At 42.7% G+C, this 24,309-nt stretch overlaps 2 protein-coding genes across 2 annotated transcripts in view; both read left to right on the top strand.

Annotated features, from left to right (window-relative positions):
• Nucleotides 1-3,459, top strand: part of MCU (mitochondrial calcium uniporter) — a gene marked incomplete at both ends in the record, with an annotated part of 180,900 nt that extends 177,441 nt beyond the window's left edge. The window contains 2 exons of the mRNA XM_080694594.1: nucleotides 1,629-1,745; nucleotides 3,382-3,459. Coding sequence (XP_080550720.1) covers nucleotides 1,629-1,745; nucleotides 3,382-3,459 — 195 coding nt within the window. The remainder of the gene's footprint in view (nucleotides 1-1,628; nucleotides 1,746-3,381) is intronic.
• Nucleotides 3,460-8,105: 4,646 nt separating this feature from the next.
• OIT3 (oncoprotein induced transcript 3) overlaps nucleotides 8,106-24,309 on the top strand; it is a gene marked incomplete at both ends in the record, with an annotated part of 30,994 nt that continues 14,790 nt past the window's right edge. Inside the window, 8 exons of the mRNA XM_080694822.1 lie at nucleotides 8,106-8,117; nucleotides 10,910-11,033; nucleotides 11,860-11,962; nucleotides 12,391-12,794; nucleotides 15,819-16,193; nucleotides 17,862-17,969; nucleotides 20,450-20,572; nucleotides 23,661-23,783. Of these exons, the coding sequence (XP_080550948.1) occupies nucleotides 8,106-8,117; nucleotides 10,910-11,033; nucleotides 11,860-11,962; nucleotides 12,391-12,794; nucleotides 15,819-16,193; nucleotides 17,862-17,969; nucleotides 20,450-20,572; nucleotides 23,661-23,783 (1,372 nt within the window). The remainder of the gene's footprint in view (nucleotides 8,118-10,909; nucleotides 11,034-11,859; nucleotides 11,963-12,390; nucleotides 12,795-15,818; nucleotides 16,194-17,861; nucleotides 17,970-20,449; nucleotides 20,573-23,660; nucleotides 23,784-24,309) is intronic.

Here is a 24,309-nt window from a genome sequence, read left to right on the forward strand (position 1 = left end):
CAAATAGGCCAATGGAGTAGAAGACAGTATAGAAATAGGCCCAATATTTGAAAAAAGATGGCACTGTGAAGAAGGGAGAATTTTTTTTTCTTTTTTTTTTTTCTTCAGTGATGGTGATAGAATCCAGGTCCTATCCTAGGCAAGTGCTATTCTACTGAGCTACACCCCAGCCCAGGAGTATCTTTTTCAATAATGGTAGTAGGACATTGGTGCTATGAATATTGAATATCCATATATTTATACTATAAATAAAAATTAATTTGAGATGGATCATTGATCTAAACACAATGAGGCTTCTGGGAGATAATATAGGAGAATATCTTAGTGACCATGGAATAAAGAATGACTTTTACACAAAATGAAAAATGCTAACCATAAAGGATAAGAATGAAAAATTTGGCTTCTAAAAGATTTGCAAATAGCCAGTAAATATGAAATGAAAACTCCCAAGCCTCATGAGATATGAGGAAAATTCTGTTTATCTCCAGGAGAAATGAAAACATACTGTCCACACCAAAACTTGCACATGACTATTTGTAGCAGCATTATTCATAGTACAATGTGGAAAAAACTGACATGCTATCTACTAACTAGTATCCATTCAATGAAATATTATTTGGCAATAAAAATAAATGAAATATTGACACGTGCTACTAATAGGTGGGCCTTGAAGAGACATTATGCTAAGTGAAAAAGCCAGACACAAAAGACCGTATGTTGTATGATTCCTCTTAGCTGAAAAGTCCAGAGTTGGCAAATCTATAGAAACAGAAAGTAGACAGCAGTTGCCTAGAACTGGTGGTGTTGGGGAGATGAGAAGTGACTGTTAACGAGTTTCTTTTGGGAGTATTAAAAAAAATTCTAACGTTGTAATAATGATTTCAAAACTAACAATACTACTAACCATTGAGTATTATGCTCTTTAATGAGTAAATTTATGTGAATTATATCTCAGTAAAGCTGCTTTTAAAAAAATGAAATACTGCTACACACACATGTGAAGAAGGCTGAGTGGTGTTAACCTGGCAGTGCAAGTGTAGGCAGGGATGTGCACTGGTGGCATCTCGGCTCCTGCTGGTAGAGTGTAATTGGCACCACTATTTTGGAAAACTGACATCCCTTCTTAAATTTGAAAACATGCATACCCTGTGATCTAGGATTCCCACTACTAGGTATATACTCAGCAAAGGAAACAAGTTCAGAAATGTTCTTGGAAGCATTACTCATAATACCCCAAACCAGGAAACACCCTGGTTGCCTATCAGTGGCAGAATGGACAGATGGTGATGTGGTCATACAATTATATAAGATGGGAATGAGAAGGAAAATGTCAGCCTGCACAGTGTCCCCGGCCTGTGGCTCCAGCTACTGCGGAGACGGAGGCGGAGGCTGGAGGATCTGCTGGAGCTTAGGAAGTCGGGGCCAACCGGGGCAAATTAGTGAGAACTGGTGCCAACAAAGAAACAAACAAACAAATGTTTAAAAAATAACGAAATATTTAATACAGCACATGTCAGTATGTCTTTATGTATGTATGTGTAGAATCTAGTCAACAATTAGTAAAATGCTTATTTTGTACAGACAGTATACTAAGGACTAGTAATTTAATTCCTCCTTTATTTTTATAGGAATATGTTTATCCAGAAGCCAGAGACAGACAATACTTATTATTTTTCCATAAAGGAGCCAAAAAGTCACGTTTTGACCTAGAGAAATACAATCAACTCAAGGATGCAATTGCTCAGGTAAGTTTTGTAAAAACTGAAATAAATTCCAGTTCCATCTTGTATGGCATCATCATCTCTTATTGTTATTGTTGTTATTATTATTACTCATAACCACACTATATCGAATGGGTAAACTGAGAGTGACCCAACCATCTGCTTCTTGTATAAATTATTCCTAGTTAATAAAAATGACTATTTTAGTAGTAAACACCTCTGTTAGAAGGGCTCTTAACACAAGCAGACAAAGAGGTCCTGCCTATCCTATTATTACTAGCACATTGAAATTTTTAGACCTACATGAGCTTCTTTTCATTGTTTCTTTACAGGTGTCTGTTTTTCTGTTCTCAAGAGTGAACAGTGTTCTCTCTTCTTTGCAATCCTTCTACAATAATTGACAAAGACACCTCACTTAAAATGTGTGATAGCAATGGGGCCAATGTAAAATCTTGGTAACAAGGAGAGACATCTTTGCCAGGCATACATCAGAAATTATTAAAAACTGGAAGATACTTTTTTAAAAGATTGATATATTTTATTTCTCATAAAAAGCTACCTCTTTTTTTGTGTGTGGTACTGGGGTTCCTGGAAACCCTTCTACCTCCGGGCAACAGTCCCAGACCTATTTTATATTTTTATTGAAAACAGGGTCTCTTAAGCCAGCGAGGCTGGCTGCAAACCTGCGCGATCCTCCTGTCTCCGCCTCCCAAGCGCGGGGATTACAAAAGTGCGCCACCACGCCCAGCAAAAGCTACCTCTTTTAAACTTCTGGGTATGCATCTCTCTGCCTGATGTCTTTGATTTTGGTGAATAAATCCTCATTCTTTTCCTCCATAGTCTTTTGTGACTTTAGAAATTTTTAACAGTCCCTAAAAGCCCCTCCGACCTCTCGAATGCTCAGTTCCTCTTCCTCAGACTTTCTCTGCCTTTTCTGTCTCTTGCTGGTGATGAGATCATGCTGTGACGAGGCCTAATCCATCTTCCCATCTTCCCGCCTTGGCGTCAGCACACTCTGTCTCCTGTGGCTGCATCAGGTGGTTCTCAGCTGGAGAGAATGCTGATCTCAGTCATCTCCAGAGCTCTTACAAATACAGGCGTTCCAGCCCCACCCCCGCTTATTAATCCAACTCTTCACGGCTTGTGAAAGGTTTTCCAAGTGCTGCAGTTGATAGCACATCTTTGTTTTCAAATTCACTGGCAAAGTGAGAAACTTAAATACTAGATCAAAAGTCTCTGGATTAAAGAAAAATCTAAAGTCATAAAAGAATGAAGATTTACTCACCAAAATCAGAGTAGCATAAACTGAAGTTTTGGTTCCCTCCAAAGGTTTGCAGCAGGGCTTCTGGCTGGGGAAATGCCATCACGGTGTGTGTCTCAGGTGCTTCCTACACTTTGGGGCCTCAGGGTCCTGACTGTTGGGGAGCACTGCCTTTTCTGAGGCTTTCTGGACATCTGAAATTGCCAAGGACAGACCTCTTTTGGATGCTGTCTGCATTGTCCTATGTCCTGAAGCCCTTTGTCTTCTCAATCTCAGAGTAATTGAGATGGTCTCTTTGACTCATAGTGATGGAGGGAAGAAAGTTTCCTTTTCTCAGTAGGCAGCCATGTCATTGAAGCTTTGCACGCCAGTTCCCTTCACCTTTTATTTCTATTTTAGGCAGAAATGGACCTTAAGAGACTGAGAGACCCGTTACAAGTACATCTCCCCCTCCGACAAATTGGCGAAAAAGATTGATCTGCAAAGAGCCCATGAATCCCGGCAAAAGAGCACCTGTTATAACTCTTGCCTTTTTAATTAAAGCATCGCAGGTGGAAGCTGGGAGCCACGTGGGGTAGAGGGTTTTTACCTTTAATTATAAAACAAAAACAAAAAGGGTCTTAGGGAAGAAAGAAATGTTAAGATCTGAGGCTCGGGCATTGTGGAATGTAAGCTCAAAGGGCTTAGTGAACATTGTCTTAATCAAGCATCTCAGTTCCTGGAAGAAATGATGCAATTACCTAGTCAAGAGATTTATAATGAGAAGGTGATGCTGGGGGTGTTCGTTTCGTGCATCTTCTTTGCAGGGTCAGCAAAACAGTAACACACCAGCACCCACTCAGCTCTAATTTTTTTTTTAATTTAGTGTTTCTTATTTTTGACATAAAAGTAAATAAATATATCAGAGAAGCAATTCTTCATGATATGTGGGTGGCAAACAGAGTCTGAGCCCGTGTGATTAGCATTTGTTTTAAATTGGATCAGTCTCTGCAACGTTCCCAGGAATCTTTCCCTCCTCTACCCCTTTTCTGATCATCTACCTGTTGGTTACCCTGATTTTATCCAAATGACACTTGGAACCAACGAATGACTGTTTGATAATTGACACTTTGCATTATCCCTTAATACCTTCTTAAATGTCTGTATATCTCAGTGCTCTGGATCGGTATCTAGAAATCATTGGCAATACTGCATGAAGTTTCTCTTTTTGTTTGTTTTTGTTTTGTTTTTTTTTACTAATTAGTCTTTTAAGAGGAGGAAAATTTTCCTTCCTCTATATAGTTATGCCATTGATAATCCCCTCTCCCTGCACAACTCAGAGCGGAGGGAGAGTGTTCCGCTGTATCACCAAATCAGGAAGATGTAAGGTTTACAGACTGGCTAAAAATCATGGCTCTATAGCCATTTCAGAACCAGAATAATCTCGCTGCTGTGAATCTGCTTGTGTGACAGCATTCCAGGCCACCCGGATGGCACCGCCCTGTCCGGAGGCTTGTTGATCTGGAAGGACACGCACGTCCACGCTGTCCGTGAGCCCCCCTCCCACCCTAGTCACTGCAGATGGAGTGTGTGGATCTCTGGGGTGTAGTTCATCTTTATACCGGAATACATTCTGTGGCTTCCTTCAGCCTGCCTTCTCCACCCTATTTTTTCTTACCTTTATTTGAGAGGAAGAAAAGTTAATCTTCTATGCTATCAAAAAAATGTTTTCTACCGTGTTTCCAGTTGACGTCTGCACGTGAAATGTAGGAGTCTGTGTGTGATACGTTTTTGACTGCTATGGGGCAGTCAGAGCGAGGGGCACGGGGCTTACACGTAGCTGATTGGCTCTTTCACGATTCATCCCTCCTCATGGGACAAGGAGTTTCCTTCTCTTTTCTTTCCTCCTTTGGGATCATTGTGTATGAAGAGAACTCCTTTAAACCACAAACCCAGACTCCAGGTGCCTTGCAGAGGTTGAGGCCAGACAGGACCACTGCCCGCCACCGCCCTCCACTGGCATGACGGAAGGGAAAGATGCATGTCTCCTCGTCCGCCACCTCCTTCCCTGCCCTCGGCTCCGCCCTCCTTTATTTTTGTTGTGTGGATTATTTTCAAGCCATTTATCCTGTTTGTATGCAGGGTTTTTAAGAAGAAACAGCACAGTGCAATGAGAAAATCCTTTTGGGGTATGTGGGAGGCAAGGGAGGGAGGACACGGAGAAAAGTCCTTTAAACAAATAGCAAAATATTGAATGTGTAAAATCCTGTATCATTTATGAAATATGTATAAAAAGCAATGTACCTTCTGGAACAATAAATACTTATTCAATTTTTGAACTACAGCCTCTCATTTTCTTAAAATAAAACCAGGAAGAAACATTTTTCCGTGACTCCAGGTGGGAAGCCTTTTACTTCTAAGATTTGTTTTTATAAAAATGCCATTATCAAATTAAACTTCCTTCCTAGGCTCTATATTTCAAACACAGACATTTCACTAAGTTTCCCTGAACCTAAGACGGTCATTATTTTCCAAGTTTTCAGAGCCACCACGAGACTGAGTGACCTAGTGCTACCAGTACAGCCCACAGCAGTGTCGAGACTGACGTCCTCATCTCCTTGTCTGCAGGGGGAAATCGCCATTACATCCATCAGACCACCTTGATTGTCCTGGAATCCAGGAAGAATGAACCAAGATACTAAACACTATTTTCAGAGACTGTTTCAAGTTTATAGCAGGTGCTAAACAGGAAAACATATAACAATATGCTGCCAAGTGTGTCCGTGGCATGTCACAAAACACGTATTAAGTATCTGGGTTTTTTTTTTTTTTTTTTTTAGTGTAGTATGAGGTGGTGATACTCAAATAGCCTCCATAGCTGTGGTCCCGCCTCCTGGCAGTTCACAGCAGCCTAACACAGACAACCTCAAGACATATAAAAGGTGTAAAAAGATATAATCGAAAGTGCCGGGCCATTATTTGTACTCAACAAATAATATGTATATATACCACAGATTCTGTTAAGCTCTGTGTTAGATTTTTTTTTAATCAAAGAAAATAAAAACATGATTCTTTTGTCTAAGGCACCCAGAATTTAAGATACAGTGAACTCAAAAACGACTATAGCAACAAAAGTTTTATTAAAACTGGGACAAAGAGCCAGGCATGGTATCATGCCTGTAATCTCAGTACTTCAGAGGGTGAGACGGGGATCCCAGGCTTGAGGACAGCCTCAGTAAGTAGTGAGACTCTCATCAACCTAGTGAGACCCTATTCCAAAATAAACATTAAGCCCATTAAGCTGGGTGTGGTGGCACACGCTTGTAATCCCAGCATTCTGGATGCTGAGACCTGAGGATCGCGGTTCGCAGACAGCCTCAGCTACTTAGTGAGGCCCTCTGCAACTCAGTGAGACCTGGTTTCAAAATAAAGAATAAAAAATAGGGCAGGGGGTATAGCTCGGAGGTCGATGCCCCTGGGTTCTATCCCCAGACTCAAAAAAAATCAATAAACATTAAATAATAGGACTGGGGGTATAGAAAACCCCTGGTTTTGAGCCCCAGCACCACAAATTAAAAAAATATTTTGTAAACCCGGGGGGGAAAAAACGAATAGACATTTCTCCAAAGAAGAATTACAAATGGATTTCCAATCCTCTAGACAACAACATGGTAGCTCTTCAAAGAGTTAATTACCATGTAATACAGCAGTTTCACTTCGGGGTATGTGCCCCAAGGAATAGAAAGTGAGGGCTCAAACAGGTATTTGTCCATTTATGTTCATAGTAGTAGTATTCTTTATAGCCAAAAGGCAGAGGCCACCCAAGTGTCCATCAGCAGATAAACGGATAAACAAAATGTGTGCGCATACAATGAGATAGTATTCAGGCATAAAAGAATGAAGTTCTGACATGCCCTAACATGGATGAACCTCGGAGTGCTTATGCTAAGCTAGTCCCAAAGTGACCAATATTTTATGATCCCACTTCAATGAAATAGAATAGCCAAATTCACAGGAGTATAAGTGGTTTTTACCAGGGGAAGAGAAGAGTGAGGGGTTATTGTTTAGTGGGTATGGAGTTTGGGTTTGGGAAGATGAAAACGTTCTGGAAATGAACAGTGGTGATAGTAGCACAACACTGCTTGTACTCAATGTCCCTGAACCAAACACAAAAATGGCTGCATGGATCGATTTTACATCATGTATATTCTACCACAACAAAAAGAGCATGGTGAGTTTTCACTAGGAAGATCATAGTCTATGTTAATGCAGTTTTGCAGAAGAACGGTAGACTTGTAGAGCTAGAAAAGTAGAAGTGTTCTTAGAGTATGATCCTTAGAGCAGCATCTCCTGGGAATGGCTAGAAATGCGAGTTCTCAGGTTCCTGTGAGTCAGAATCTAGGAGCGGGGCCAGCAATTTGTGTTTAATATGGGCTCTGCTATTGATTCCGATGAGAACCATTGATCTAGATAAACCATTGCTGTAGACAGAGGGAAGTTGAGGCATGCAGAGGACATCTGTGACCCATGGACAGTCCCAGAACCAGAGAGGAGGCTGGGCCTGGAGATCGCTAATACGGTGACTACAGTAAATAGAAAAAAAAATATATATATAACCAGAACTCCTACCTGAGGTCAGTGTGGTTTCCTTCTTGGGGGGTAGTGGTAAGTACATAGATGCTTTTGAAAACAAATATAAATAGGTTGGATATTTTATCTATCTGGAAGGATTTCATAGAAAAGGGCAACGTAGATTTTAGAACTCAGCTGCATCAACACTAAGTATTATCATTCATTTTATTACTGCCAACAACCTTTAGTTCGTTGCTCTCCCAAATCCAAACTCATCTTCTATGATGTAATTTATGGTTATTTCCTTAGGATAAACGTTTGGGTTCATTTAAGGAATCCTGCTGAATACAAAGCTGCCCACTTTGTAAGTTTCCGTTTGCATAGATTTAGTAAATGTATCGCACAGGGAGCAACCCCCCCCCCCCTTGAAATGCCTCCGCTTCTGCGACGGCTCTCGGCTTTCCTCAAATTCCTTGGCCCCCACTTTGGTGTTAGGCTTCCCCAACGTTCCATGGACCCTACTCTCCATAGGCAGTCTCACCCACTCCCACGTCTCAGTTACCATTGACGTCATGTACGTGTTGGTAGCTCTCAACGTGTTCTAGCTGCGATCTCTCCAGATGCGTAGACTGATTTATCCACTCTCTAGCCGGTCTGTTTCCAGCACTGCCTCCTCCACATTAATTTCCTCCAGCATCACCAGAGCACATTTGCTTTTAAAACCTAGTAGCACATATTTTAGGAAATTTGAGAAATACAAGCAAGCATTAACATTAAATATGAGGCTGGGGAAGCTTAAAAACACCGTGAATAAAAAATAATCAAGCCAGGTATTTAGGAGGCTAAGAATGGAGGATCACGGGTTCAAGGTCAGCCTCGTCAGTTTAATGAGACTCTCAGCAACCTAGGGAGACCCTGTTTGGAAAACTATAAATATAAGTTGTGGGTTGGGAATGTATCTTAGAGGTAGAGTACCCCTGGGTCCAATCCCCACTATCATAAAAAGTAAAAATAAAAAATCAAGCCAGGCACAGTAGTGTATGCCTGTAATTCCAATACTTGGAAAGCTAATCCAGGAGAATCACGGGTTTGAGGCCAGCCTCAGCAAATTAGCAAGACCCTGTTTCAAAATTAAAAATAGCCAGGCAGCCGGGTGTGGTGGCGCACGCTTGTAATCCCCGCGCTTGGGAGGCAGAGACAGGAGGATCGCATGGGTTTGAAGCCAGCCCCGCACTGGCTCAGGAGACCCTGTTTCCAAATAAAAATATAAAAATAGGTCTGGGAGTGTAGCCCGGAGGTAGAAGGGCTTCCAGGAACCCTAGTACCACAAAAAAAAAAAAAAAAATAGCCAGGCATGGTGGCACATGCTTGTAATCCCCAGCATTTGGGAGGCTGAGACAGGAGGATCGCGGTTCGCAGTTAGTGAGACCCTGTTTCAGAATAAAGAATAAAAAATAGGGCAGGGCAGGGGGTGTAACTTAGGGGTCGAATACCCCTGAGTTCCATCCCCAAACCCGCAAAAAAAAAAAAAGAAAAAAAAAAAAGAAGAACATTGTTTGAGGGTGTAGTCCAGAGGCAGAATGTCCCTGGGTTCAATCCCTGGTAATAAAATAAAAAATAAAGCAATCAGCCAAATTCAAAATTTGGGACTTATATGGGATCATTGGGTTTCTTCTACAAATGGCATGGGGGGAGCTTATACATTAGAGGATATTTAAGTGACACACCAAATGAAATATATAGTATAAAGTTTGTTTGAATCCTGACTCAAACATTAAAAAAAATCTGAAACTACTGGAAATTTTTAAATATGAAGAGGGTGTTAGATATGAAGGAATTATTCCCACTTTTCTTAGTTGTGATAATGGCATCATGATTTTGTTTAAAAAAAGACTATTTTACAAATGCATAATCTTACTGCATAAATGCAGTAAGATTAACAAAATGTTAGTGATTATTGCAGCTAGACGTGCATTACTCTTTCTACTTTTGTATATATTTGAAATTTCTCATCCCAAAAAAAAAAAAAAAAAAAAAAAAAGCAGGGCAACTAAAAAAGGGAAAAGCAAAAATAAGGGGGGAAAAATCCTACCGTTCTGGGAATTCTTGTTTATAGAACCAAAGGGCTATCTGGTGAAAGTCCTTGACTCACTCCAGCAATCAATCCTAGCAGCAAATCTGGGTTATCTCACCCACACAACCTCCATCCTCCGCGCTCTGCGACACAGACAAGCAGTCAGATGGCTTCTCAGAGACAGGAAATTGTGGGGTTTTGTTTTTTGTGTTACAAGCGCTGAGACTTGAGCAGCACTGCCCTACAATAAAAGCTGTAGAGCCAAGCATGATGGCATATATTGTAATCCCAGTCTTTGGGAGGCTGAGACAGGAGGATCACAGGTTCAAGGCCAGCCTCAGCAACTTAGCAAGGCCCTCTGCAACTTACTGAAAACTTGTTTCCAAATAAAAAATAAAATAGGGCTAGGGGTGTCAGTGTCACTTGGAGGTAGAACGCCCCTAGGTTCAATCTCTAGTACCACCAAAAAAGAAAAAGAAAGAAAGGCACTATAAAAACATAAGGTATTATTACTTTAATCATTAAAAAAAAAAAAGCACAACTCAAACTTTGTTTCTTTAGGAAGTTTCCAAACCAAAGACCATAGTAAAATAGAATTGGGAGCTGGTTTCTCTTGTGTTCCCCACCCCAGACCTGTCACTTCTTTTTTTTTTTGGGGGGGGTGGTACTGGGGTTCCTGGAAACCCTTCTACCTCCGGGCTACACTCCCAGACCTATTTTATATTTTTATTTTGAAATAGGGTCTCAAGCCAGCACAGCTGGCTTCAAACCTGCGCCATCCTCCTGTCTTCCGCCTCCCAAGCGCAGGGATTACAAGCTTGCGCCACCATGCCCGGCTCGTCACCCCTTTTTTTGTGGGCCACACGCTGGCCCTCTGACCAGGACACGCCTAGTGACCAGTCCCAACAGTTTGGCTCCATCCCATTCCCAGTGTGACAGCTGCGCAAGGCTGCGGCATCATCAGATGGGTTCCTAGAAGTCACTAACCAGGACTTTGACATGAGGGGATGTCCGTCATTTAGAGTTCCCTTCTGCCTACGAAACTGGAGGTTTCATCGCAGGGAATTCTGGAGAGAAAACAATAGGAGGATGAGGGGTTGTGAGGCTTTTTCCCTGCAGAAAAATATCAATTAAATAGCCCTGTTGACAGCGTAAAGTAATGCTTCAATCTGAGGTCAAGGCCGGAGCAATGGACACCTTATCCCACTCATCCTCTTCCTCTGATAAGGCTTGGCCACACTGATAAAGGCTTTCTTCATATGAGCCTAGAAACCGTTAAAAAAAAAAAAAGTGCTTAAAAAGGGACAAAGGAAAACTGGTACCAAGAAGATTTTCCAGTTCGTTTCTGGTGGCTGGTCCAGAAAGATGCCTCCGTTTCTGCTGCTCAGTGGCCTCTTCATCCTGGTCAACTCAGGGGCACCCATGGGTAAGTCTCAGTCAAGAACTTGGCACGGTGTATTTTTTTGTTGTTGCAATTTACTATTTCATACAGATTATTAAGAACCAGATTCTAGCACCTCAAATACTGGTTCTAGAATGTTGTCAAAAAATAATTTACGAAGCTGGGCGTGGTGGCGCACGCTTGTAATCCCAGCAGCATTCGGGAGGCTGAGACCTGAGGATCGCGGTTCGTGGACAGCCTCAGCTCTTAGTGAGGCCCTCTGCAACTTAGGGAGACCCTGTTTCAAATAAAGAATAAAAAATAGGGCAGGGGATGTAGCTCAAAGGTCAAATGCCTCTGGGTTCCATCCCCAGACCCGCAAAAAAAAAAAAAAAAAAAAAACAAAGAAAAGAATTTATGAAAATTTATTTTCAGAGAATTTCCATTACATGTTCCCTTTCAGCCTCTTGCCTGGGCATCCAAAATAGCCATAGATCTGCCATCTCTAAAACCTTTCCAGGAGCTAAAAATTTATTGGAGTACACGTAAAAGGAAATGTAACCTCTTTATATTCTAGACACTTTTATAGTTCTAACCTTAAGAGTAATAAATGATTTTTAGATTTAACGATTGAGTTTTCCTTTAATGAACTCAAGGGATTGAATGCCCTGTCTCTTGAAGGAAAAGGATCTGGATAAAACAAACATACTGGTCCTGACCTTTGAAAATAGGTGTGATTTTCTTGCACAGACCCAGCAGCTCTTAAACCTTCTTGTCTCCCCCCTCCAGCTTGGCACAAAAGCAGCCAGCGAGGCAAAGGAAAGTTGGAAGTCCAGTTACTAACAATTTGTCTCTCTTCCTTCTCCAAAAGAACATGAATTCTACTTGGAAGAGAGGCTGGGAGGTGGGGTGGAAAGAACCACCCTTCTCCGCTCCTTTCTTAGCTCAGAAGTTGAGCCTGATTTCTCTTCCAGGTAACTTGGGCCTTGCTCTGACGCTTTTAAAGATACACTTTAAAAATACTTTGAAGACCCTAACGAGCCGTGAAAGATGAATATAATAAACTGACTTGGCCGGATCCTTTGACAGGGGGAGATGTAGGTAAAAACTCCTCAAACCCAAGTCTGCTGTGGGCTTAATAATAATCTATCAGCAGCGGTTGGCTCATCCTGGCAGAGGCCCAGGTAAGGCCTGCGGCGCCGACTGGCCGCAGAGTATGAAGGAAGGAACTTTCCCTGCTGATGTCTCAAGTATTCTGTAAATCCCAAACTGCCCCCAAATAGGCCTGAGCTGACATCATCACCGGCCATCTGCTGCCAGTAACTAAGTCTTCCTCCCAGCGACTCCTGCCCCTCTCCCCACCCTCCCTCCCACACCCCCACGTCCTCCAATTCCTCCCCAGACGGGTCTTCCCAGACCCCCACCCCAGCCAGCGCTTCCGGGAAGTCCGGCCGGAAGCCAGGCCGGCGGCACCTTGGGGGCTGGAGTGGCTGTGCGGTGCAGGGAGAGGGGAAGAGATACCCGCCCAGGAGGAGGGAGGCGGGAGCGGGAGGGGCGGGCAGCGGAAGCCGAGGAGGGGAAGAGGGCAGACACGGACAGGGGAAGGGCTTCCTGGCCGAGCTGGGGCGCAGGGGGTGGCTGCGAAGTTCTGGGCCTGGGGTGGCTGGTGGGGTACCGCAAGCCAGGGGCGTGGGGATGGGGCGCCGGCCTGTGCTCTCTGGAGCTGGGCGTTTGCAGTCGGGGCGCCCCGGCTCCAACGTGGAAGACCGCACCCCGCTGATCTTTTTGGAGCAGTCCCACTGAGGAGTACGTATCAGCATCTAGGATCTATATGCACGATACCAAATTCTAGGCTCCACCCTGAGACTGCAAACAGAGTTTGACATCAGTGGTCAGGTTATCGGAGAATTGAATTGTTGTCTCAAAAGGGAATGGAAGTGGTGGCGTACGTTAGTAATCCCAGTACTTGGGAGGCTGAGAAAGGAGGGTCGCAGGTTCTCAGCCGGCCTCAGCAATTTAGACGCTGTTTCAAAAATAAAGAATAAGGGCTGGGATGTAGCTCAGTGGCAAAGCGCTTGCCTGGTAAGGGCACCACCCTGGGTTCAATCCCCAGTCCAAAACGACCAATAAATTAAATAAATAAATAAATAAATAAAAATGGCCTGAGGCTTTAGTTCAGAGGTAAAATGCCCCTAATGTTCACTCCCTAGTCTGCAATTAATTAGTTAAAGGAAATATTTAATATTAGAAAATGTTGAGAGGTTAACATTTATGTATATAATGATTTTACAGAAGATGGCGGGTAGATTTCTCCCCTTCTGCCACGGGTCCTCTGTAACAGGAGAGGAAGCAAATTTTTAACAGCAAGTTAAACTTTAAGGAGAAATTTTATAAATCATGGAATAGTCATTATGGGAATTTCTGTAAAAGCCATTAAAGGTTGAGTATCTAACCATTTCCTATAAAATTAGCGCCAGGAAGATGAGCAAAATATTTCTATGAATTTATAATCACCTGCAAAATTGCTCTGGATTCCTTGTTTGGCAAGAGAAGGGAGGAGGGGAGGGGATTTTTCCTTCCTTCGTCCCCCCCCTTTTTTTTATGAGGTTCTTGGGGTTGAATTCAGGGCTTTATTTGTTTGTTTTATTTATTTTTTGGTGGTACTGGGGGTGGAACCCAGGGGCTTTTCTACCTCCGGACTATACTCCCAGACCTATTTTAGGTTTTATTGTAAACAGGGTCTCACTAAATTGTCAAAAGCCTCACTAAGTAGCTGAGGCTGGCTTCGAACTGTGTGATCCTCCTGTCTCGGCCTCCCAAGCGTGGGGATTACAAGCGTGCGCCACCACGCCCAGCAGAATTCAGGGATTTAATCATTCTAGCTGATTTTTTTTCTCATCTCCATTTAAAAGGAAGACAGTCTGAGGACATTTCTTCCCCTCCAGAAACATGAAACCTTGGGGTAGGACTCAGTTGATTTACCTCAGAGACAATTTACATAGAAGTTTTCTCCTGCTATCTACACTTCTACAAATGTGTTATTTCCAGAAAATGCAATACCCCATTTATTTCTTGCCCCAAACTGTCATCTGCTCCCTGGTGTCCACTTACTTGCCAGTGTACTGAGCGTTCCAGAGTCGCTGGCTTTTCCTTTTCAGTGGAATGAGCTTTACACATTTTTTATCAAGTCAAACCGCCCATGAAAGCAAATGTCTGTTTATAACGTTCTTTACATATGGCCATCAGAATTATTATTGCTGGGTGTGGTGGCGCACGCTTGTAATCCCAGCATTGGGGAGGCTGAGACCGGAGGATCATGGTTTGCAGACAGCCTCAGCTACTTAGTGAGGCCCTCTACAACTCAGTGAGACCTGGTTTCAAAATAAAGAATTAAAAAAAAAAATAGGCCGGGCGTGGTGGCGCACGCTTGTAATCCCCGTGCTTGGGAGGCAGAGACAGGAGGATCGCGCAGGTTCGAAGCCAGCCGCGCGCGCTGGCTTAGGAGACCCTGTTTCCAAATTAAAATATAAAAATAGGTCTGGGAGTGTAGCCCGGAGGTAGAAGGGCTTCCAGGAACCCCAGTACCACCAAAAAAATAAAAATAAAATAAAATAAATAGGGCAGGGGGGTGTATCTCAGAGGTCAAATGTCCCTGAGTTCCATCCCCAAACCCGCAAAAAAAAAAAAAAAAAAATTGTTATTATTGCTGGGCGTGGTGGCACACGCTTGTAATCCCCGCGCTTGGGAGGCTGAGACAGGAGGATCGCACAGGTTCAAAGCCAACCTCAGCTACTTAGTGAGACCCTGTTTCCAAATAAAATATAAAATAGGCCTGAGAGTATAGCCCAGAGGTAGAAAGCCTCTGGGTTCCACCCCCAGTACCACCAAAAAAATTGTTATTATTATTATTGTTACTATTATTATTATTATTATTAATTATTATTCTCTACCTCTTCCCTCTCTCCCTCTCTTTCCTCCTCCTCCTTCTTTTGAACATTTCCAAAGATAGGCAGCGGATGACATTCTGACGCAGCCTTCCTCGTGGCAGGGTAGCTGAAATGAAATATGCTTTCTCATGATGATTTGTTCTTGTAACAGAATACCTAATTCTTCTTCCACAAGACTGTTCCAGACTTAAAACTGATAGGTTTTCCTCAGTCCTCTTTTTTTTTCCTTTTCCAAACTGTAGTTCGCAGCTTATTCTCTAGTAACTAACATTTATGCCCCTTTCTAAGACAGACTCTGGACAACTTAGTCAATTACTTTTATAAAAATAGAGCCCCCTCCAGGTGTGAACACAACACTCAGAATATGATCTGCCCAGTGAAGAGTTCAGTGAGTAGAATCTTAGCCTCTCTTGATCTGAATTACTATTCTTTCATCTCATAACTACCTTAGATAAAAAAAAGTTTCGTCTGACCCTAAAACTATGCCCTAAATCGGTTTGAAATAGCCAAGTTTGGTGGTGCACACCTGTAACCCCAGTACTTGGAAGAATTGAGAGAGGAGTATTACTGGTTTGTGGTCAGCCACAGCAACTTAGTGAGACTTGGCAACTTCGTGAGACTCTGTTTCAAAATAAAAAATAAAATAGGGATGGAGGTATAGCTCAGAATGCCTATGGGTTCAATCCTAGTAACACACACACACACACACACACACACACACAGGTTTGAGATACTCCTATAAAGGCATTTATGAAGAAAATTGAGATGTCTTAAGCAATTCCTTTGGGGAACTTTAGATCATTTCTTTCTTGAACACACAAAAGCAAAAAACGTGAGACCAGCAAGGTGGGCCCAGGCCCTCACTTGGTGCATTTATTCCCAGCCCTAGATCCTTGTTCTGCCTACATCAGCCTGAACGAGCCCTGGAGGAACACGGACCACCAGCTCGACGAGTCTCAGGGCCCGCCTCTGTGTGACAGTCACGTGGACGGGGAGTGGTACCGCTTCACAGGCATGGCGGGGGACGCCATGCCCACCTTCTGCATCCCAGAGAACCACTGTGGAACCCACGCGCCTGTCTGGCTCAATGGCAGCCACCCCCTGGAAGGCGATGGCATCGTGCAACGCCAGGCCTGTGCCAGCTTCCAAGGGAACTGCTGCCTGTGGAACACCAGTGTGGAGGTCAAGGCCTGCCCCGGGGGCTACTACGTGTACCGCCTGGCCAAGCCCAGCGTCTGCTTCCACGTCTACTGTGGCCGTGAGTGCCTTCCTGTGCTGTCCTCCCGCCCCAGCAAGGCCATGGTGGAGTCAGAGGACAGTGTCATACAAAACCCAGTTATGGAGACAGGAGGGCCTCAGAGTGCGAACAACATGGATTTGGGACCAAAGATACCTCCAGATTGTGTTTGATTTTTTTTTGAGACAGACTCTTACTAAATTCCCAGGCTGAATGTGAACTCATGACCCTCCTGCCTCAGCCTCCCAAGTAGCTGAGATTATAGGTACAAGCCACAGAGCCTGGCCAGATTGTGACTTTTGAGATCTAGACTTAGAACTTTTGAAAAATTCTCAAAGAAATAGAAAAGGAAAGGAACTATGACTTTGAACAGTTCTATTTTGTCTTTCTTCTGTTCAAATGAAACATTAGGAAATTAAATGTTGACTTCGGTTACCGAAATTGTGGACTTCCAACCGTTTTGAGTATGGAAGATTCCTTTTAAAGGCATCTATATTGATTGGCTGATCACGCAATAGATGCTCAGACATGAATATGGCAACATTTTGCTTAATATCCATTGATTTCTTAAAATGATACATGCTGGAGCTGGGTGTGTTGGCACACAGTTGTAATCCCAGTACTCGGAAGACTGAAACAGGAGGATCACAGGTTTCAGGCCAGCCTCAGCAATTTAGCAAGGCCCTCAGCAATTTAGTGAAAACTTATTTCAAAATAAAAATAAATAAATTAGGGCTGGAGGTGTTGCTCAGTGATAGAACATCCTTGAATTTGATCCCCAGTATCACAAGGCCATCAAAATGTGTAGATTTTTAGCTGGGCATGATGGCACATGCGTGTAATTCCAGTATTTGGGAGCTGAAACAAGAGGATTGCAGGTTCGAAGCCAGCCTCAGCAGCTTAGTGAGGTTCTCCACAACTTAGTAAGACCCTGTTTGCAAATAAAATATATAAAGAAAAATAGGTCTGGGGGTGTAGCCTGGAGGTAGAAGGCCTCTGGGTTCCATCCCCAGTGTCACCAAAAAAATAAAAAAATCTGTATTTTTAAAAAATATGAAGTGGTAGGGATGAAACCCAGAGCCTTGCACCTGGTATTCAAGCTCACTCTGTCTGAGCTACAACCTAGCCCCGGGCCTATTTTTAAGAATACAGAAAAGAGTAGGAAATAACTTAGTTTATAGTTCATGTGTGGTGACATTTTAAGTTTGCAGAAACTTCATGGACACCCACAGGGCAGCCTGAAACTGAGAGTCATTGATCTAAATAACAGAAGATGTCCTGAGCAATTTATCTCTTTCCAGTGGGTTATGTAAGTCTTGAACCAGAAGAATTTTCTTGGTGATGGCTGGAAGCTCCCACCCCATGACTACACTCATGAGCTCTCTCAAGAGTGAGTGTCAGCTGGGCTGTTGGCGCATGCCTAGAATCTGGGTACTTGGGACACTGAGACAGAAAGATCACAGGTTCGAAACCAGCCTCAGCAACTTCGTGAGCTTCTCAGCAATTGAGTGAGACCCTGCTTCCAAATAAAAAATAAAATAGGGCCAGGCGTGTGGCTGGGAGGTAGAGAGCCCCTGGGTTCTGTCCCCAGCATCACACACACACACACACACACACACACACACACACACCGAGTGAGTGTCCTCTGGCCCTCACCTCTCACAAAAGGTGATCTCTATCCTTCTATAGATTTTTATGACATCTGCGACGAGGACTGCCACGGGAGCTGCTTGGACACCAGCGAGTGTACCTGCTCTCCAGGAACTGTGCTCGGCCCTGACCGGCAGACGTGCTTTGGTAAGAAACTAGTCAGGCTGTAGAAACAGGCTTTGAGGGTGTTTCTACCTGCCCCGAGCTCCTCATTCCCCCGGACTGTGTCTCTGGACACTTGCGTGGCCTTTGCCTTTTTCATTTATGGCCAAAGCTCGAGCCAAATTTATGTCACAATCAGGCTGCAGGGTCCTTGAAATGTGGCAAGTGTGACTGGGAATTTGAACTTTAATCTTACTTCATTTTAATTTGAAAACTAATACTCGATTCAATCATCGGAAAACCAAAAATGTCCAGGACTCCTTGAATAACTAATTATAATTTTCATCTGTATTTACTCAGTGTACATATAGATCAAATATTTCTGATGAAAATGTATCATCCAAGTTGAGATGTGCTCCCAGTTCACTTCAAAGTGTGTTCCAAAACCTCATGTTATTTTCTTACATGTGCTTCCAGCGTTTCAAGGCAGATATAAAAACACAAATACATGCTTATTGGTCTTTAAGTTCTACATCGAAGGTGGCATGGCATACACATCACTTTGTGTGTGTGTGTGTGTGTGTGTGTGTGTGTGTGTGTGTGTGGTACTGGGGGTGGAACCCAGGGGCTCTTTACCTCCGGGCTATACTCCCAGATCTATTTTCTATTTTATTTGGAAACAGGGTCTCACTGAGTTGCAAAGGGCCTCACTAAGTAGCTGAAGCTGTCTGCAAACCGCGATCCTCTGGTCCTCCTGAATGTTGAGATTATAATCACGCGCCACCACGCCCAGTTTGATTTTTTTTATTTTTTATTTATTTGTGGTGGCACAGGGGGTGGAACCCAGAGGCTTTCTACCTCCGGGCTATCCTCCCAGACCTATTTTCTATTTTATTTGGAAACAGGGTCTCACTACGTTGCTGAGAGCCTCACTAAGTAGCTGAGGCTGGCTTCGAACCTGCGCAATCCTCCTGTCTCCGCCTCCCCAGCGCAGGGATTACAAGCGTGCGCCACCACAGCCAGCTTATGTCTTGTATCCAGGTCTGTTATTCCTAGGGCCACAGCAAATTTAGTTTCTAAGCTTCCTTTTCTTTGTAGAAAGAAGGGAGTCTTGTCAGTGGTGTATTTTTTTATGGTAAGAGTACATGTCTTTCATCAGATTATTTTTATTTTTATTTTTGGTAAGGGGGTGGGGGTTGAACCCAGGCCATTCTACCTCTGAGCCACACTAATCGTGTGCCTATTTGATTTTATTTTTTATTTTAAAATAGGGTCTCACCAAATTGCTGAGACTGGCCTCAAAACTGACAATCAGGCTGCAGGGCCCTTGGGTTCTGTCCCCAGCATCATACACACACACACACACACACACACACACACACACACACACACTGAGTGAGTGTCCTCTGGCCCCAAATCCTCCTGTCTCAGTTCCCAAGTGTTGGGATTATAGGCGTGCATCACCACACCCCTGGCTCCAACAGAGTGTGTGTGTGTGTGTGTGTGTGTGTTTTGCTGGGGATTGAACCCAGGGACATTTTACCTCCAAGGTATACCCACAGACTTATTTTTTATTTGGAAACAGGGTCTTGCTAAGTTCCTATAGGGCCTTGCTAAATGGCTGACGCTGGCTTTGAACCTATGATCCTCCTGTCTCAGCCTCCCAGGTTCTGGGTTTACAGAACTTGCCAATCCCACAAAGTCAGGCTCATCAGATTCTTTAAAAGATTGACAATCAAGAGACCGGCATGGTGGTGCGCGCTGTCGTCCTAGTACTTAGGAGGCTGAGAAATGTCTTCAGTGACTTAGTGAGAACCTGCTACAAAATTAAAATAATAAAATAGGGCTAGAGTTATAGCTCAGAGGTAGAAGGTTTCTAGGTTCATCTTAAAGTGCCTTTCCCCTAAAAAAAAAAAAAAAGGTTAAAATCATTGCTTAAGTATAATGTAACACTATTCCAATTGCTAAAATAGATTTTGAGACAACAGTTGGTCCTGTTACAGCAGAAGACTACTTCACAAAATATTTTATCAAACCGGGCGTGGTGGCGCACGCTTGTAATCCCTGCGCTTGGGAGGCGGAGACAGGAGGATCGCGCTGGTTCAAAGCCAGCTGAGCGCGCTGGTTTAGGAGACCCTGTTTCCAAATAAAAATGTAAAAAATAGGTCTGGGAGTGTAGCCCGGAGGAAGAAGGGCTTCCAGGAACCCCAGTACCACCAAAAAAAAAAAAAAAAAAAATTATCAGGCATTTTCTTCTGCAATGTAAGCTTCTTTCATGGCTTAAAACACAGTTTGATTGATAACTTTGCATTTATTTAGCAATTTCCCAGGAACGGTTTGAAGACGGTGAGATTCAGCAGTACCAAAGGCTGGTGCACCCAGGACAAGGCCACTCCATTCCCTCACAGTTTTGCCAGGCAGGGCGCGGGTGGCCAAGGCCTAAGCCCAGGCGGAGATTCCGCTCAGCCGCCTGGGACAGGCCTGGGCTGCTGGGCAGTGTGGAAACTGCGGTTTCTCCTCCACAGACGAAAATGAATGCGAGCAGAACAATGGTGGGTGCAGCGAGATCTGTGTGAACCTCAAGAACTCCTATCGCTGCGAGTGTGGGGCTGGCCGCGTGCTGCGACCTGACGGCAAGACCTGTGAAGGTGAGGGGCTCCGGCCAGGGCCCTCAGGAGGCCCGGAGGCTGCGGCCTCTGCAGGAGGGGCCTCGCCTCCGCAGGCCAGGCGGCAGGGCCTCCAGCCCAGCTTCTCGCCATTCTTCTCGTGATTCTTACTGCTCTGGAAGTTTGGGAGACTGGTTAGCCAGCAGCCATTTTCCCTTCTTTCTCTTCATTGGCGATTAATACAATTTGGAGAGAGAATTTATTAATACAATTTGGTGAGCAGAATTTATTCCATGCAACAAAATTTACATTATACATTATAATAATACATTTACATTAAATATTATAATGTACATTTTAATACATTATGCATTATAATAATTTACATTATTAAATAAGAGAGAATTCTAAATGTTTTAAACTAATGTCCCTTAACAGAACTAAATGTATTTTAAATTTTATTGAATAAGGGTAATGTTCTGAATCCTCCTCAAATCTTTATTATTTTATGCAATACATTTTCATATTTTAATATTAATTAAATGGTCCATGAGGAACATTTGTAATTATTTATGAGTGATTTATTGAAATCTTACATTTAGTCTTCTATAATCTTAAAACCTAATAATTATAACTGAAACTATTTTAGCAAATGAAAAAATTACATATGAGTTATACTTTAAAATTAATATTTCCATTTGCGACCCTTAAGTTTTATTGATAGCCCTACATATTTATTTCTTTAGTGGTGCTATTAAGTAATTATATCTTTTTTAAAAATAAACAGCCTTTTAAATTTTTTAAGTAATTTTTATTGTTTAGTTTATTATAAAAATATAAGAAAATTATAGCAAAGTAAAAGGAAGATAATTAAAGTTACTTACAACCCCCCTGGCCAGATATGTTCATTCTACACATTTTGGTCCATCCTCCTGAAAGACTTAAATCCTTTAAGGAATTCGAATTTTCAATTTATTTTGTGCTTTGTATTTTTTAGACATGGAAATATCCTGCGTGAACATTAAGGGTGACCTCTTCATTTTACATATGTTGGAATTATAATTCAGAGAAATAAAATGATGTAACCAAGGTCATTTGGGGAAGGTGGGGATGTAGCTCAGTGGTAGAGAGCCTATCTAGCAGCATGAGGACCTGGGTTTTATCCCCAGAAATGCAAAAAAATTTTAGAAAAAAAAGCTTATTAATGATAATCTAAACATCTTATAGCATAGTTTATATTCTTTTCAAAACTGTTATATGGCTGGGCGTGGTGGTGCACGCTTGTAATCCCAGCATTTGGAAGGCTGAGACAGGAGGGTCTCAGTTCGAGGGCAGCCTCAGGTGCTTAGTGAGGCCCTTTGTAAGTCAGTGAGACTCTGTTTGAAAAATAAAGAATAAAAAATAGGGCTGGGGGTGTAGCTCGGAGGTAGAATGCCCCTGGGTTCCATCCCCAGTACCGAAAAAAAAAAAACAAAAAACCTGTTATATGTAATGTCAACTATTTTAAAGTCCCATAGACCCATAGACTATGCTTATATTCTTTTAAAATATACAGATTTATAGACAAGTGAAAATGCAAAACAATAAAGTGGATTCTCTTAGTGTGCTTTCCAGGCCTTTTTTTGTTTTGTTTTTGTCTTTATAGTGCCAGGGATTGGACCTAGGGCACGCTACCAGTCTAATATCTTTAAAGTTTTGCAAAAGTCCATTCATTGCAGTTATTCTCTCTCTATGGCTTCACAAAAATGCATTTATTTCAAGTTAACTTACTGATGTTCCAAAGAACTAATTTTTAAAACTATGACTGAACAGATAGCGCTATAGCTATACCTGAAAATCAGCTCACGTCTTTTCCCTAAGCATCTCACATGATTTGAAACATTTTCTTCCATCATCTTAACCTAGAATAGGAATCAGCAATTTTTTTCTGTGAAGGCCAGATCATAAATATTTTAGACGTTATGGACTGTTTAGAATCAGTCAAAACTACTCCCCTCTTCCAGTGTAGTGAGGAAGCAGCCATAGACAACAGATAAATGAGTGGGCATGGTCGCGTGCCAATAAAACTTTATTTATAACAGCATGCTGCAGGTTAGAGTTTGGCAACTCTGACCTAGAAGATAATGCTCAGATTCCACAAAGGTTGTTATTTTTCCTCAGCTATTTTTAAAGTCATATTAGTTTCTTCTATTTCAACTATTTTTCCCTTTTTGTCTATCTATGGTTTTTTTTTTTTTTTTTTTTTTTGCAGTACTGGGGATGGAACCCAGGACCATTCTACCTCTGAGCTACAACCCCAGCTCTAATTTTTATTCTTTATTTTCAAACAGGGTTACACTGAGTTGCAAGGGCCTCACTAAGTAGCTGAGGCTGTCCGCGAACCACAATCCTCTTGTCTCAGCCTCCCAAATGCTGGGATTACAAGTGTGCACCACCACGCCCAGCTCCTAACTATGTGTTTTGAAAATGTAAAACATTAGAGTGGATTCTCTTAGTGTGCTTTCCAGGCCTCTATTTTTTGTTTTGTTTTGTTTTGTTTTTGTCTTTATAGTGCCAGGGATTGGACCTAGGGCACGCTACCAGTGAGCTGCACCCCTGCCTCCAGGTCTCATTTTTATAATGTGCTGTCAGCCGGAGGCCCTTTCTCCCAGTGTTCTTGATCCTAGAGATTCTGGGAGGTGCAGTGACACAGCCAATCTGCAGCACTTCTGGTCCACGGAGCTCATCTAGTTGAATTCATGCTTCATCAGTCCCTTTTCATCAAAAATATTCTATACATTTTCAAATTGGGCATATTCAATGTTACAGCAATTACAAAAAAGTTTGGGGGTGTTATTCCTGAAAATTTATAATCCCAGGATAGCCATGAGAAACACATCAGACAAAACCAAATTAAAAGACATTCTACAACATGTCTGGAGAGTGGGAAGAGAGCTGTGGATGATGGGAAATTGTTCTTTATAGTTATAACATTTAACAAACATTTTGGGGTCTTATCTACATGTCTCAGTTACTGGGTTAGACCCCAGGGATACTGTGATGAGCTAAGTACTACCTCTGATGCTAAGTGCCAGATTCACAGGGAAGAGGGTTGCAGGATGATTCCCTTTTCTGTTGGTTTCCACTGCAGACATTGAAGGGTGTCACAACAACAATGGCGGCTGCAGCCATTCCTGCCTTGGGTCTGAGACCGGCTACCAGTGTGAATGTCCCCGGGGTCTGGTGCTGTCTGAGGACAACCACACTTGCCAAGGTAGGGCTTGACTTCTGCTCCGTTTCTACTTCCTCCTCCCCTGAAAACGCTTGCCTCTCACTCCCAGTGTGTTGGATTCTCATCTTTCAGAACACAGACCTTTTGAGGTCTGTCCCTGAGTCATCATTCAGGAATCAGTCAAAAGAGAAGACCTCTAAGAAAAGATGTCCAAAAGGCTAACTTTCCTTTGCAGTTTTCTTTTGATATTTTCCCTCTAATTTATATGGATAACAGTACAACTAATATTCAATTTGAAAGTATTGAACATTGAAGCAGTAGCCAGGCATGGTGATGCACGCCTGTAATCGCAGGACTTGGGAGATTGAGACGGGAAGATCATAGGTTCAAGGCCAACCTCTGCAGTTTACCGAGGTCCTCCACAGCTTAGTGAGACCTTGTTTCAAAATAAAAAATAAAATAAGGCTGGGGATATAGCTCAGAGGTAGAATCCCTCTGGGTTTAATCCTCAGTACCACACACAAAACAATTATAAAATTTCCTATAGAAGAAGAGCAATGCACCCAAG

The sequence above is a fragment of the Muscardinus avellanarius genome (genome assembly GCF_963383645.1).
Source record: "Muscardinus avellanarius genome assembly, chromosome: 4".
Lineage (NCBI taxonomy): Eukaryota > Metazoa > Chordata > Mammalia > Rodentia > Gliridae > Muscardinus > Muscardinus avellanarius.